Source organism: Oncorhynchus clarkii, chromosome 21 (genome assembly GCF_045791955.1).
Source record: "Oncorhynchus clarkii lewisi isolate Uvic-CL-2024 chromosome 21, UVic_Ocla_1.0, whole genome shotgun sequence".
Lineage (NCBI taxonomy): Eukaryota > Metazoa > Chordata > Actinopteri > Salmoniformes > Salmonidae > Oncorhynchus > Oncorhynchus clarkii.
Window position 1 is genome coordinate 7,752,504 of NC_092167.1, and position 16,830 is coordinate 7,769,333.

Genomic DNA, 16,830 nt, shown 5'->3' on the forward strand with positions numbered 1-16,830 from the left:
ATGCAAGAGTTGAACATAAACAAAGAAAGGTGAAATTGGGAAACCATTACAATTTCAGTCTTCTTCAGCAATTTCAACAAAATCTTCTAGAAGAGCCATTGTCTTGAAACGTGTACTGTAGATACAGTGCAGTCTGCAGACGGATAGTTGGATATGGAAGGAGATGAAGAGCACTTTGAAGTGTGTGAAGATAAATGGAGGGAGGAGGAGAAGGAGGGGGTCTGACGGCACTTGAGTGATTTACAGTGGGGACCAGAGGAGGTTGGCGGGAGGAGCTATAGGAGGACTGGCTCATCGTAATGGCTGGAATGGAATGAATTGAACAGAGTCAAACATGTGGTTTCCATATATTTGATGTGTTTGATACGGGTTCAATGAGGCCGTCCTCCCATATCTTCTCCCACCAGCCTCCTCTGCTGGGGACATTTGGAATTCATTGGACTCACATCTGCCTCACCTTACTTTCCTCTATTATGGTACCATATGTTTACCATGAAGAAGCAGATGAGGTTAGGGTTTAGGGGCTAGGCACTCTCCACGGGCTCGGAAGAAAGCGGATGTTTACGGTTTTCAGGATTACGGTATTTTCAACCTAACTTCCGTTTCCCCTGAAAAACGGATGTGGGGACTCGGGAGTCTTCTTACACCTGCTACGTTAGGTTAGGGGCTAGGGGTCCATTTGGGATTCAGCATAGGCTGTTTTATAATCCATTTCTGGTCCACTAAGACCTTGTCACTTTTTCCGAGACCCTATTTAAGGTTTCATGCTGCAGCATAACAATTGGCAGCTGGCTCTGGCTGCAGACAGAGTTTTTCCACATTCCAGGAACCTTTTGTTTTAACTTGTATCCACTTCACTTTTTTGTTAGTAGGGGAAAGGAAGAAAGGGAGGTGGTTGTTTGGTGGAAAGGGAGGAAAAATGACAGATATATATGATGCCATGTGTCCTTTGTGATGCTTCGCATCCTCATTCACGCATGAGGCGGACCTCGCATCCCAGACTGCACTGGTGCACCTGTGACTGGTTAGGCAGAGCCCATAATGCTCAGATTCCATGCCTTAAAAACTCATGTCGATGTCATCGTCTTTATATACTACAGTGTGACTCCAGTTTGGGCAGCTGCCTTCTGTCAATCCGGGAGCACAGTCATCTAAAGAACCAGAAGCTTTCCCACCCCTTTCCCTCGCTCTCTCTTTCTCTCACTCTCTTTATCTCCCCCTCCCTCTCCCTTTCTCCCTCGTTCTCCTCCCTCTCTCCAGAGACATCTGGCTTTTGAGCAACCACAGTCTTCTTACCTGCTGACCTTCTATCCCACACGCAGAGGGAGAGAGAGAGAGAGAGGAGAGAAAGGTAAGAGGAATGGACTCTTGTCATTTCCTGAAGGATTCCTGCTCGGTTGTCCCTAGGTATTTGGTCTTTCCATGCTGGGATTGATAGCTATCCCAGTCCCAGCTAAACTCTGGGGGAGGATTGTGTGTGATACAGGGTTAACTAGTTGTCACTTGACAAGAGAAAGGAGTGGAGAGATTTTTGTATTTCGAAGTTATGTGATGCTTTTCATGTTGCGTTGGACAATGTGTTGTTCTTATATTGCACCATGGCATGAATGCATTTATAAAATGAATACACTGTATTGATGCACAGTATTGTTAGTCAAAGGCATTAATGTGTTTGCATTTGCAGTACGGTATTATCATGTGATGACATATCATACTTTAAATCAACACATTGAGTTAAATCATCTTAAAAGTGTCAATATGTTGTGATGATGTTTATTTTGCCTTTATTTGTTGACATTATAAAGTGTGTGTTCACTGAAAAACCTGCATTGTTGGTTCATAGATAGTTCTGAGTATTTACAGTAGGGATCTGCCTCTTTTTTTAAAGAGATTTGCAGTTCACTGGTATTACCAGATTGCTGCTTTTAGGGTGATTCATGAATAGTTTGTCAATTGAGCTTTTTCAATAGATGTTTTTTCTCTCTCAGGGAACCCTAGTGGCCTGAGATGAATGTTTCTAACTTGGAATCTGTAACAAGTCCATTCTTTACCAGTTTATGTCGTCTATCATGCAATTGAAATGTCATGTATTTAACTGTTCAAATAGAGGTTGTTCTCTGTAGATTTTAAAATCAAAGTGCCACTCAGGATAATAGTCGATAAGACTATGTATGAAATGTTTAAGATGTGGTAGACAAACTTTTGCTGACTTTCTCCCCATTTCACTTTACGTTTTGTTCTTTGTCTCCCTTTCTCCCTCTGTCTGTTTTCTTCTCCCCAGTACAGTTATGTTTCCCCTCCGTGTCCCCATCTTTGCCGTGCTGGTCAGCCTGACCGTGGGTCAGTACGATGACTACGACTACCAGCCGGCCTCCCAGTATGGCCCGTCCAGCGGCAACTGTGCCCAGGAATGCGAGTGCCCCATCAACTTCCCCACTGCCATGTACTGTGACTCCCGCAACCTTAAGTTTGTGCCCATTGTGCCCTCAGGCATCAAGTACCTGTACCTGCAGAACAACCTGATCGAGGAGATCAAGGCTGGGGTCTTCGACAACGTCACGGCTGAACTCCGTTGGCTGGTCCTGGACCATAACCAGATCACCAATGAGAAGGTGGCCAAGGGAACCATCGACAAGCTGACCGGACTTCATAAGATCTTGTTCAGCTTCAACAAACTGACGGAAGCTGTGATCCCTCCCTCCAAGTCCTTGGACGAGCTGAAGATGATGAACAACCAGCTGTCCAAGTTCCCTGCAGGGAGTCTGGCCGGCATGCAGAACCTGACCTCGGTCCACCTCCAGAACAACGAGCTGACCTCTAAAGCTCTTAACGGGGTCTTCAAGGGCCTCAACAAGCTGGTGGCCATAGACTTGACCCACAACAAGCTGAAGAAGCTGCCCTCAGGCATGCCCAGTTCGCTGGAGACCTTCTATGGCGATCACAATGACATCAGCAGCATTGCCGCCGGGGACCTCAAAGAGCTGCCCAAGCTGGCGTACCTGAGGTTGGCCTACAATCAGATGACGGATGCAGGGATTCCGGCGGGCGTGTTCAATGTGACGAGCCTGATCGAGCTGGATCTGTCCTACAACAAGCTGCAGTCCATCCCTGAGATCAACGAACAGCTGGAGCATCTCTATCTGCAGGCCAACGAAATCAACAGTGAGGGATTTGTGTTTCCTCTTTTTTTTCATTCTCTTTTCTCTTCTCTCTTTCTCTTCTCTCCCTTTTCTCTATTTTCTTTTCTCTTTCAACATTCTCTTTCCGTTCTCTTTCTCTATTTCGACATTGCAATTACAAATAAATCTAAATCAGTCATATCCATCCTCAAGTCTTTACTTCCTCCCAGCAAGTGTCAGGCAATCGGAGTAGGATGTGTACATACAGTAGGAAATGTTGAATCATGTCAGTTCACCAAAACCCTTCCCACCCTTCCAGAGTTCAACCTGGAGAATATTTGCAAGTTCTCTGGCCCTCTGAACTACTCCAGACTGAAGCACCTGCGTCTGGATGGGAACAACATCACACATGCCGACCTACCCCATGACTCCTCCAACTGCCTGCGCCAGGCCTCTGACATCATCTTCGACTAAGGACCCTCCCCTCATCCGCAAGACTCCCTCTGTGACCCTCCCCCGGCACCACGACCCACCCTAAACTAATCCTTCAAACCCCAATAGGCACAATGTGGTTATATTCCAATATCTACAATAGCATTCTACTCAGAGTATATGGCCAATATGTTTCTTTATTCTAAGTGGAATGCTAGTGTGGATAATGAACCCGAGCGACAGTGTTTGCAACAACCCTAAATATGTATCCTCCCCCTACCGGCGAAATCGAGGTCACCTCTGTCAACTCATCGGTAGTCCTTTCTGTAAACACAGACTATGAAATAACAAACCAACAAAGTTTAGAAACCCCGGAGAGACCTTTTATTTTGCAGTGCATCATGGTATTCTCATGACAACTATAGAGTATATTGTCCGTAGCAAATGGCTGGCTCTGTACCAATAGTTTTGTCCAAATTTGCTGCAAATCAAACAATCGGCTGCAATATAATGTAATGGTGCCTCGTAAAAAGCACTTGAACTGTACTTGTCTGTACTTGTTTCAAACAATAGGTGCCTTTTCTTGTGAAAAAGAGACAATATAGGAACATAGGGATTCCTGAATGAAGTGCTTTTAATGAAAATGCAGCTCACACACTTCAAACATTCCAAAAGTAGTGGCACATGTTGTTTTCAGACAAGTACATTGAGGAACATGGGAATAAATCTCACTTGCAAACAAATACATTGCCCATTCCTCTTTTGTATGTTTGTCATGATGTTTTTTAAAGGTTTCTTGTATTTAGTCAGTACACTCCCAGAATCACATTGCTGTGCAAAAGACCTGCAGGTAAGGAATAAAAGTATCTAAGAGAGCTGTGTTGTGTACTCTGGTGTAATGTCTACTGGGGAAATATTGAACAGTGGAACACTATTGGAACCAAATTCAAACTCGTATGTCATATGCCAAAAGCTGTGGCATATTCCCCACCTTTCTGTATGAATGTTGGGGGGAAAGTTATTAACCATCCTTATCGACAAGATTAAAAGGCTTGACACTGAATAGCTCTGCTGAAGTAATTTACTGTTTTTTTAATGAGTTATCATGCAGTTAAATAAGAGTCAATCGCCCGTTCATTGCAGATCACCGTTGTTATGCCGACATTTATACAACATTTGCATTGCTTGCATGCATCTCATGGTAACTCTGTATGATAATAAAAGCTAGCATTTTACGTTTTTTTGTCCTTTCATGGTTACCTTGTTTGCCATGTTTAATGTGTGCTTTTGCCCATATAGCTTTATCAGAATAACAACAATTTGTTGTGACGCTAACTTTATCTTGCTCTGTTGTGGCAACGTTGGTGGAATGTCATGTGCTATTTGGGCAGAGTATATCCAGATTTATTTTCATTATGGCTTTTGACTCAGTAATCGCTGGTGAATTTACTGTGAGGACATAACATACATTTGAATAAACTACATTTCCAATACTCACGTGTGGTAAATGTTTGTTTTAAACCTATAATACTCAGTCGTAAATTCAGCAGAAGATTTTTTTAAATGATTACATTTACCATATACTGTTTCCAGAGGAAACAGACAGTAAATGTGTCTGCAGTATGACAACATACACAAAACACGTGACACAAGAAGAATGAAATCTCTCTAGTCTCTTACCCCCCAGGCCCTACACTGATACATGTATGTTGCTTCTTACTTTAAGCTTTCCTGAGTGGTTTGTGTTTTAGGGGTTAATGTGTTGTGTTTGGGCCTGCACCAGGATGGTTGGCAACTCTCTTCCTGCAGGAAATGGGTCTTCTCCCAGTGTCATGCTGTGTCTCTGCACATGAATATCAAGTGGAAAATTCTGATCTGTTCTATATTCTCCTTGGATGTGTGGGTGGGTGGTTGGGAGGGTTTGGTGGGTTTGGTGGATGGGTGGGAGGGATGGTGGATGTAGTGCCAGTGCAGGCATGTAGGTATGTAGATCCTATGGTCCTGGAGGGCTGCAGGGGTTGCAGGGTTTGACTGGAAACCAGAGCTGAAATGCTCAGTTGAGGTAGCTGTAACTATCCACACGGTTAGCTTTGATGTAATGATGTGTGGTAAACAGGTTTTTGGTGTTCCTTACATGGTGATTTGACAGAAGGATGCCTGTTACTTAATCAACAGTAAGTAACGCCAAACAGGTCAAGCAGCCACTTGGGTGATGTTTGGTGGCCATTTTGTGCCAGAGCACTCAATGCTTTGGGAGTCATTTGTGCAGTGTGCACCACCTCCAACACAGGATCATAACTAAAGTATGGCCCAGTGGTGATTTTCCATCAGAATGACATAAACACGTAAGCCAGTGCCTACGTGTTCCAACAGGTCTACACGTAGGCACGGGTTGTTTTTGCAGATGGTTTTGCAGATGTTGACAACCGCTCTGAAGTGTCCAGGGTGGGTGGGACTGGGGGAGTCCATTTGGGATAAGGAGAGGGGATTTCAGGGAAGAGCTGATGGATGAGCAGAACCAGTGGACTAATGCGTTTCTCACATTGTACCAAGTTGTAATCCCATACACTCCTCATCTTTTACAAAGACCAGACATGGCAAATTCCTGGCGCAGACAGTCCACAGACAAATACACCGTCCAGAGTGAGGAACGTTGGACTAATTTGGTGAAGCAATTCTTCCAGTTTAAACGCCGAGGCTGAGAAATCACGAAAGTGCCGGTGTTTGAGGGAGGGATACTTTAAAACATTTACTCCCTCACGTGGAAATATGCATCTGTTGGTTTTCTTGTGTAGTTTTATGCTGAAGACATTTCTGTTTTAATGTGTAGTAGGAGTGAACTGTTAGCATGCTGCCTATGTAAAGTCGTATTTGGGATGGGATCTGTGCTGGGATCAGTGGTGTCGGCTAACTCGTGCATGCCCAATTAGAGCAGACACTTTCTACAGGCTCCAGGTCAACTAATTAGCTAAACGTCTTTAGCGAGTATCACTGAACGGGTTGCCAGACGTTCAATTTTTCCAGCCTGTTACTCGTAATAAGATCCCGCAGTTATAGTCAATCACACCTTGCAATTGCTCCTCTTGCACAAATAATATCGTTGAGAGGGCTATATTATATTTGACACAGCGGTTTTCTTTCACTCTAAGCTGAGTGCTATTCTGCCAGTGCTTCTATATGTCTAGTCACTCTAGAATATTCCTGGATATTCTTTGACCTAAACAAGACACCTACCTCAAATGAAATTTGAACCAATTGAAGCATGAGCGGCAGGATTTATAAAACCCCTAAATTACCTAGATGACATGTATCATATTAGTCTTTACAATATTGCTCACATCTTACTGTGTTTTTGCACAACCATTCTTACTGATTCCAAATCCAATATAATTTCCTCCTCTTCCTCCTCGCCATTCCTCTGTCGGAGAATAGCTTGGAGCTCTTGCTGCCATGTCTAGACAATAAAGCCCTTCATAAAGTCATGGCCCGCACTTCCTCTTCCCTGCATTTGGAAATGTTTCATGAAAGTTTAATCAGCTGTCTGGCCAGGACGTTCGGCTCAAAGGCCCATCCTAGGCACCTTCTCCAGCTGTTCTCACTCTGCGCTTTCTTTCCTCCTCTGTTAAATGTTTTTGTCTCCCCTCTCTCCCTCCCTCCTTTCTCTATTTTCTCTGTCTGAATAGTCAATTCCTGGGATCATCAACTAGATTCAACCATGGGACGATTTTTTTCTTGAAAGGATGGTCATGATTACTAATCATTTGCAGACTGCAAGAAGTCCAAACAGATATAATATTTGACTAAAACAAAATCATTTAAAATATTGCTTACATTTGTATACAATCCGTACCATGCATGAGAATACTTGGGAAGAGATTTCCTAAATTAAAATCACTGATTTCCTGGTGTTTTTATATTCTTATATCCAACAATGAAAATCATTTTTGCTCAGAAAACTTTGGGGCAAGTTTTCTCCCTACTCTCTTTCCCATATCCTTTATTCTCTTGCCCCTCTCTATTCTCCATCTCCCCATTTCGTTCTCCCTCCAGGATCCAGATGTCCCCGCTCTGCTCCTGTCCTCCCTGGGCCTGCCCTGTTTATCACACAGAGAGAGAGAGAGAGAGAAAGAAAGAGAGAGAGAGAGAGAGAGAGAGAGAGAGAGAGAGAGAGAATGGAATACATAAACAGAGGGTCTGAAGGGATGAAGGGAGAGTAGAGAGAGAGGTAGAGTGCTGCAGTGCTAACCCTGTCAATGTTCTTTGTGTGTGTGCATGTTGCTCTGTTTGTGTCACTAAGTGCCTGTGAGTGTTAGTACTCAGTAGCCTTACATTCCTGGTTATCAAGGTGCCTGAACGATTCCCTAAGCTCCACTCAGTCCTGGACTGACACTATGATAAACATAACCTATGAAGAGGTCATGTGCATTGCTATGGCGAAAATGATTGGGTACAGGTCGACGTTCCAGCTAGGGCCGGGACAATACCAGTATCACCATAATTTTTTCCATTATAAAAATTAAAACACAAAGCAGAACAAACTCTTTGGTCCTTTAAAAACCTGCTGTGCTGGTGGAAAGTAGCCAATGAACACTTCCGAAAGGACAATCCCCACAAACCCATACCCCCACCCTTACCCTTACCCTTACCCGCACACACACACACACACACACACACACACACACACACACACACACACACACACACACACACACACACACACACACACACACACACACACACACACACACACACACACCCTCACCCCCATCCTCACCCACACACACCCCCACCCTCACCCCTACCCCCCCTCACCCACACACACCCCCCCTCACCCACACACACACCCCCCACCCTCACCCATACCCCCCACCCACCCTCACACACACTCCCCCACCCTCACCCCTACCCCCACTCTTACCCCCCACCCTCACACACACACCCTCTCTCTGCTCCACCAGTGGATGTCAAAGGTACAGCCTTGAGGAAATAATATTAAAAACAATACAGAATCTAATAGGGCTTTCTCTCTCTCTCTCTCCTCCTTGGTCGCAGGGAGCAACTGAGACTGTTAGAGCACTGTGGACCAGCACCAGAGAAGAGTACTGGAGGACCAGACAACCACTACTACCCCTGAGCCAAGCATCACCTGGCCATACACTACCAACAAACACCGTTTGGAGAAGCAGGTATTGTTTTTCCTGAAGAGGGGTGAAAGGCTAAAAGGGGTGTGGATGGGTCATCCTTTTCGGTTCTTTTCTTTTGGGGGGCATTATTTACATCTGGAGAGACTGATATGAGAAGTATTCTGGTCTTTACCTTTGATCTTGTGCCGCGTGCCAGTTTCTGTTCCAAAAACGAACAATGCGTTCAAGAGATCAAGCTGTATTTTGTGCAGTTTGCTGCAGTCTTGCAGGGGGTGTGCCATTCAATGAGAATTAGAACACGATTTTGGCACAAGTGTACTCGCAGATTGTTTCTTAGTTAAATGTCTCCCTTGAAAAGTATGTTTTGAAGTTTGTTAGTGGAAAGAAATAATGCAGTAACAGATTGATAATGACAGCAGTGGAAGAGTTTATAGAAATGTTTGTGGTCATACACACATCCTTAAAAACGTAGGTGCTGGGCTAAAGAATTAAACTTGAAAAGAACGAAGGCCTGCATAATGAATATGCTCCCAATTTAGATACCATTGTAAAATCTGCAGAGATAAAAACTGCATCATGTTTGATATTCCAATGCCAGACCTAGTTCTGCTTTCCAGAGCCTTGTAGTCTTATGTTGACACGGGGCTTGTTTAACACAGCTGTAACTGAGCTGAATGTCCTCTGATCAATGCTGGAGAGAATTCCATTTCATTTCAGCGCAGTCATCAAGTAGAGCTGAACCCAACTGAAGCCCGTTCAAACTCAGTCCTTTAACTAATTAACATAGCTGGCTTTGACTGGAAACCTCTTCCAGGAAATTGACAATATCATACTCCTCCACATGTTTCCTTTCAGGTTGTCAAACAGGGAAGTGGCCAACATTTGTTTTCAACCCTGTTTTGTTCCATTCTGCAACATAATGAGAAGCCCTGAGTCACAAGTTAATAATACAGTGAGGTTATGAAAACTTGGTTGTCGCTTTGCCATTAAATCAATAGTAATGTAGTTATACTAATGAAAATCCTAATGGATGGATTCCCTTGTGGTGCATATCTGCACTCTAATTTTTCATTTGATTAGAGACATCTGATTTCCATCAAGACGAGGTAAAAACATGACTGAAGTATTGCCAAGTTACTGTGGTTGATTTGCAGTGCAGAACACTTCATTAATTGTTATTGTTTGTCCATTTCATGCACATTTCTCATGACCAGTTTTACTATATAGTTACTGCTGATGTGTAAGTGCCTCTAAAGAGAAACAGATGATTTTTAAAATTAAATTTAACCCTTATTTTATCATGTAAGTTGACTGAGAACACGTTCTCATGTACAGCAACGACCTGGGGAATAGTTACAGGGGAGAGGAGGGGGATGAATGAGACAATTGGAAGCTGGGGATGATGTGTAGGTGTGGCAACTCTGGCAATGACCACACCTTTCTCCATCTTTATTGATATACCAGCTCTGCTAGACTGATACCACTGTAGAGTGGTGGGCGTATGCTGAGGGTGCCTTTTCAACAGCAAAGTGTTTTGTGATGGAGATGGAGATGGAGGGCAAACAAACTGTAGACCGTTATCTGAGAGCATGTCAGATGAGATGCTGTATATGCCAAACCAGAAACGCACATATTTTCATTATGAGTGGACATGACGTAAACAATATGCATCACTGATTTGCAACTTCCAGGTTTTGAAAACAGCTGAGTCTTTTTAGGAGTTTTCTATTTTTGAGTGAAAGCAACATGGTGTCTGTTCCCATTGAGGTAAAATAACCTGTGAGGAGATATGCACCGTGATTGATGCACAGTCACTGTTCATTAAGGGGTTAGAGTGTTTCTACCTCTCGCATTGTGTTGAGGAGTGACTGTATTGTGTACTAGCAGCTTGCCAGACACGAGACGATCTCTATTGGTCTCTCCGGCACATGATGGATCAAGGCTAGCTCCAACCTGGACAAGCCAATCAGATGGGATTATCCCAAGGTATTAGGTGGGCCTATGGCAGCTTCAAAGGAAATGAGAATGAGCAAAACAAAATGACCTACCCATCCCAGCTAGCCCAACCCCAATGATAACTTGAGAACACTTTGCCAACCCAGTCTACACCTTTTAAATCCCCTTATTGTCACTCTAACCCCACCCCATTAAGTCTCATGTCTGGACAGACCGATGTGTACTTAATTGTACTGTGTTTGATGTCTTTTAAGGTCAGAGTCTGATTGTGTCCGATTGTGCTGGAAGATTGTTGGGTGGGTCCGCATCAGAAAGGATTTAAACAAATCTGAATCATTAGCAAAAGCCAATTTGTTCCCACAGTGTATCATTTGTTTGCAGTTCTCTGAATTCCAATTCAGAGAACTGTCAGAAAGAACACCAAGGACTGAAAGACATTGTCAAAGCCATACGTTGTGAGTGGGATTATCCTATGTCGTGAATTGGCCCAAAAGAGGGCCATCAGCACATCCCTTATCATGCCAACACAAGGAGACACTGTGACCATATTTCTCCTGGGTTTTTATGGCCAAGTCACTATTATGAGGAACACATGGATTGCTATTGCACCATTCCGCACAGAAAAATGAGGAGACGTAGATTTGTTTCTTTCAAACAGAGTTGAGTTGTTCCATTCAGACATCGCTGCCTGATTAGCGCTAAGTACATTAGAGATCTCAGCAGAACACTTACCTGAAGGACATAAACAGAGAGATGGTGCCAAATGCCAACTATGGGAGAACGGGAGTGGACAGAAGGGTTAGGGTGGTTTCATAGTGAGTTATAGGCCCGTATTAGCCTGATTTTGAAGTGGGCCAAGTCTCACAGCCTCAGCTACCACACCGTCGCAGGCTTAACAGGGAAAAAATTATGACCTCTGATTACAGGCCTCTGATTGGCCGAGAGGAACTACAGTGTGACTGTCAATGAAGGGTTCCCACCAACTGAATGAAGACACCGATGGTACAAATACAGGGGAGGTGAGCGGTGTTTCTCTGAGTTTGGGACTGCAGTTGCTACCACATTTCTTGAGCAAGGCAGAAACAGGGTGCAAAGACAGACTTTGGAAAATCACTTGAACTCAAAGGTACGTGTGGTTCTAGGGGACGATTAAATTGGGTTTCCAGTTTGAGGAAAAGTAGGTATAGATCTGACTTTGCTTGCAAACTAATGGTCACAAAGACAATGTGAGTTCAGTTCTGGGAGGTGAAAGTTGAGGCACATTGAGTGGCTGGACCTTTATTTGGTGATTTTCTGCGTTCATTTGACCTATACTGTAGGTAATTGCACTGAAAAACCAGAGCTTGTGAATGGCTTTGAGGCTTTGAACGAGTGAGGCTCTGGAGAGATTCCAGTTATGGTCTTTACGGCAGTTTGCTTAACAGGAATTTCCCATTTGACAAATGTGATAAGTAAAAGTAACTTTTCCTGACCTTGGCCAAACTAAATACTAGCAGCTATAATTATGGTCAGGTGGAAAGTTTAACCCAACAGTTGGGTCTCTACGGTTAGAGGCATGGACACATGGTGTTCCATAGATCAGTGAGATACGAGATGCCAGGGGCCCCAAGACCAGGTGAGCGGGCCACGTCTTTGAAGTGGGCCCAGCCATGGCATAACCAGGCCTGTTGAAAATGAGTTCCAGACCAACGTGGGGAGCACACACCAAGAATTTAAACCAGCACCAGATGACAGTTGAGAGGAATCAAGCATTCTGGGACAGGATGGGTGGATGTGCTATTGCAGAGTTTAGATGCCTCTGAGTTATTGTCTGCCTCTGTCAATCTCTTTGTCACTTTGGCTTCCTGTCTCGCTATCATCCCCAGTTCCTCTTTTCTCCATGTTTTTCCTCTTCTATGTAGGTTAATTCCACTTTCTCTGTCATGATTGCGTGGAGAATGTATCTGCTTTTATATGCATCTGTGTACTGTATGTATAAATGTTTATATGGCATTCCACGGCTTGGTGTGTTGGTGGGTACTTTAATTCATTACCAATGTCAGGTGTAACAGATTATGCTTCATCCACAACAGAGTCAGGTGGATTTGGTTTGCTCTGTGTTTTACTCCTAAAGGAGCACCCAACCTCAGGCCAACCTCTACTACCTCTTGCATGTGCCGATTTGACAGATTAGCATCCAATCAGAAGTATTCGTGTAAGGCCATTAGCTGACCTGGCAGTGCGTCCTGCCCTTAAGAAAGCTTATAATCTCCCATGGACCCAGTGGACAGCTGGCCTGACCACATGATGTGCCAACTCTCATTAACTTCATGTAAACTTGATTGCTAATGACCTTGCTTCAATGCAGGAGATTTTAAGCTAGCTACGGCTAGTTTGGGCTAGCCATTGATGGAAGGCCTGGCAGTTTTTTCAATAAGGGACTAAATTAACGAGACACCTGGAATAGTTGTTGTTTACATGTGAATGAACTTAAGGCAGCTTGATGAACACTTGCACACTTAATGCACCATGTCCAAATAAGCTCATCTGTACTTGAAAGCACTTAATCTAAAATAAGGTGAGAGGAAACGAGACTCGCCTAAAAAAAAAAACAGGATACGTCACAATGACGTGCTAACACCTAGTCCTCAATCCGGTCCATGCTGAGTTATCTTGGAACATGTAGAGATCATCATCTGTGTATTTGGGTCGGTGTGTTTGTTCAACCATGTTCTTGATCTTGTCTTCAGGGTTTGTGTCTGTGCCTGTATCTGTGTCTGTGTTTTGCATAAGAGTCAGTCTCATCTCATGTGTTTTCTCTCTCCTCTACCCCAGGCTGAGTGTTAAGATGGCGCTTCTCCTGGCCTTTTCCTCCGTCCTCCTTCTGGTCGGTCCCGCTCTGGCCCAGAGCCCTGACATGTCCTACGGCGACTATATGGCCCAGTTACAGGCCTGTCCCAAAGAGTGCCGCTGCCCGCCCAGCTTCCCCAACGCTGTCTACTGCGACAACAAGGCTCTGAAGCGCATCCCCACCATCCCCCCACACACATGGTATCTGTACCTGCAGAACAACCTCATCGACGTACTGTCAACAGATGCTCTCCGCAACGCCACGCAGCTGCGCTGGATCAACCTCAACCGCAACCGCATCACCAGCGAGGGCATGGAGGAGGGTGCCCTGGCCGCCATGCTCCGCCTGGTCCACCTCTACATGGACGACAACCTGCTGAGCTCCGTCCCAGCCAACCTGCCCTCCAGCCTGGAGCAGCTGCGCCTCTCCCGCAACCGCATCTCCAAGATCCCCGCCGGGGTGTTCTCAGGTCTGGATCGGCTGACACTGCTGGAACTGCAGGGGAACAAGCTCCAGGATGACGCAGTGACCGAGGTGAGCCTCAAGGGCCTGAGCAACCTGGTCCAGATCAACCTGGCCAAGAACCAGCTTACCACCATGCCCCTGGGCCTCCCCATCACCATCACCCAGCTCTTCCTGGACAACAACGCCATTGAGAAGATCCCCGCTGACTACTTCAAGGGTCTACCCAAGGTGGCCTTCCTCAGGCTCAACCGCAACAAGCTGGGAAACGGCGGGCTGCCCAAGAACGTGTTCAACATGTCCAGCATCCTGGACCTGCAGTTGTCCCATAACCAGCTAACTCAGGTTCCTATGATCCCATCAGGCCTGGAACACCTCCACCTGGACCACAACCAGATTAAGAGTATGTTTTTGACACTGTTCTAGTTTCATTGATACCTTGACTGATTGCCTGGATGGTTAACTGATGATTGGTTTAAAATCCAGATAATTATATTATTATAATCAGTGGAAAATGTTTTTGATGAGTTGTATGACTGTTTTGCTAAGATGGTGTATTTGCAATTGCAGGTGTGAATGGATCTGATATCTGCCCTGTGTCGGCTGATGCTCTGGAGGGCTATGTCACTGAGACCGCTCCTAAACTCCGCTACCTCCGTCTCGATGGCAATGAGGTCAAGCCACCAATACCCAGAGACCTCATGATGTGCTTCCGTCTCCTCAGGTCCATCGTCATATAAGAAACACACTTCCACCAGCCAATCGCATCTAGTTATAGTCTCCCGGATCCAAGGGCAGATGATTACTAACGAATGGAAGTGACTATTCTAATCTATATGGATTTTTGATCTGTGGACTACACATTTGCATACTTATGTTGAGAACTACATATTAGACGCCAGGGTTGGGGTCAAACCAAACACTGTCAATTTAAGAATTAATGCAATGAATTGGTCAATAGAAAATAATGGGCCATTTTCAGTTGTTGAATTTAGTCTCCTTAATTGGTAGAATGGGAATGGAATTGACCTCAACCTTGTTGGGTGAAGGTCACCTGACAATCTGTAGATAGTGTGATTGGACTGCACTACTGTCTTTTGACCACTAGTTGTGCCTTATGTTCGTCCTATAGTCACAAGTGCTTAATGCAACAGTGCAGTATGTCTGAGTTGCTGAATGTGCTGTTTCAATACAGCACACATTGATCTGAAAGTGTTAGAAAACCTTGAAATGGTGTTTTTCCAAAAAAGACAATAATTTACTATGGCAATGTGATTGGGACAAGATAAGAGGAATAGTGTTTATAACCGTATGTATTTAAGGCATGTTGAATCTTCTGATGACTCATTGTCCCCATTCTCTTTATTTGTATGGAAGATGATCTTTTGTGAATACCAAAATAATACTTTTTAAACATTTTATACAGCTCCTCTCTGACAGAATAACTTGAATTGATGATATCAGACTTGAAACCAAATGAAATGCTAATTATTTTATTTTCAAGTTCTCTGTGAATATGAATATGTTGAGCTAACTTTAGACACATGCTATTCCACACAAACATGCAATTGTTTGCTCTTTCACATTTAGCTCATTTATTTAATTGTCTGTTTTTCACTGAATTCACTGAGTTCTTGATCACTGTCTCAAATGTGAAGTTCCATTTTGTACTCAATGGGTCAACCTATTTGCAGTCATCTTACGTATTTCGGAAATGCCAAAGCCATTTTGGAATGCTTACATTTTGTTAAGTTGTGAATTCCTTATACAGTCAATAATATAAATAAAACATTTTTCTGGAAAAACATTAAACAAAGGAAGAAATATGTTACATTAATCACCTTCACTTCTATAGACACACTCACAAACACACAGACAGACACACACATACAGACACACACAGACAGAGAGAGACTCAAAAGCACTAACAAACACACACACAGACAGAGAGAGACTCAATCACACTAACAAACACACACACAGACAGAGAGAGACTCAATCACACTCACACAGAGACCTAGAAACCACACATTCTTTGAGTGCACATTTGCGGTAGTCTCTATGGCTTACTGCTTAATAGTTGGAGCGCTAAGATCTCCCAGAATGCACTCCCAAGCCGCTGGCTTGGTAATGATATGATGAAGGTGTTGCCACTTTATGATCTCTCTCAGGACACATTTCCACCATTCTGCTATAGCCAATGTTTGGTGACCGATGGAATCGACAGTACAGTCAGAGTACTATTCTTGCAGGAATACAACGTGCAAGAATTGACAGGGATTGTTATTGTTGGCCAGAAGCAAGCATTCCTCATGTCAGTTGTGATCAATCACTCTCGCTTCATATCGCCTTCTTAAGAACTTTCTCTCCCTCTCTAAATCTCTCTTTCCTTTTCATGGTTGGTGTTTTAGCTGGTAACAGTCTCAGATTACAATATGAATCAATTAACCTCCATCATAAACCAATCCCTTCTCAGAATCATTCTGGGGTTAGTAAAATCAGAACTCCACCTGACCATAACTATACACTGAGTGTACAAAACATTACGAACAACTGCACTTTCCATGACATAGACTGACCAGGTAAATCCAGGTGAAAGCTATGATCCCTTATTGATGTCACCTGTTATTAAATTCACTTCAATCAGTGTAGATGAAGGGGAGGAGACAGGTTAAAGAAGGATTTTCAAGCCTTGTATTGTATTGTGTATGTGTGCCATTCAGAGGGTGAATGGGCAAGACAAAATATTTAAGTGCCTTTAAACGGGGTATGGTAGTAGGTGCGAGGCGCACCAATTTGAGTGTGTCAAGAAGTGCAATGCTGCTGGTCATTTTTACGCTCAACCGTTTCCCGTGTGCATCAAGAATGGTCCACCACCAAAAGGACA

General features: G+C 44.0%; 2 protein-coding genes across 4 annotated transcripts; both read left to right on the forward strand.

Annotated features, from left to right (window-relative positions):
- The first annotated feature begins 867 nt into the window (after nt 1-867).
- Nucleotides 868-5,044, forward strand: LOC139378435 (lumican). 2 transcript variants are annotated; one of them, XM_071120607.1, is made up of 3 exons: nt 868-1,351; nt 2,282-3,162; nt 3,439-5,044. In XM_071120607.1, the coding sequence occupies exons 2-3, from the start codon at nt 2,289-2,291 to the stop codon at nt 3,591-3,593; spliced, it is 1,029 nt and encodes a 342-aa protein (XP_070976708.1). In that variant the 5' UTR covers nt 868-1,351; nt 2,282-2,288; the 3' UTR covers nt 3,594-5,044. The 2 variants fall into 2 exon arrangements, with proteins under 2 accessions (XP_070976708.1, XP_070976709.1); XM_071120608.1 differs by having other exon boundaries at nt 870-1,351; nt 2,287-3,162.
- Nucleotides 5,045-8,533: 3,489 nt separating this feature from the next.
- LOC139378437 (keratocan) lies at nt 8,534-15,759 on the forward strand. Of its 2 annotated transcripts, none has more exons than XM_071120610.1 (3): nt 8,534-8,737; nt 13,466-14,346; nt 14,514-15,759. In XM_071120610.1, the coding sequence occupies exons 2-3, from the start codon at nt 13,479-13,481 to the stop codon at nt 14,681-14,683; spliced, it is 1,038 nt and encodes a 345-aa protein (XP_070976711.1). In that variant the 5' UTR covers nt 8,534-8,737; nt 13,466-13,478; the 3' UTR covers nt 14,684-15,759. The 2 variants fall into 2 exon arrangements, with proteins under 2 accessions (XP_070976711.1, XP_070976710.1); XM_071120609.1 differs by lacking the exon at nt 8,534-8,737 and adding an exon at nt 11,697-11,777 and having other exon boundaries at nt 14,514-15,121.
- Nucleotides 15,760-16,830: the final 1,071 nt, after the last annotated feature.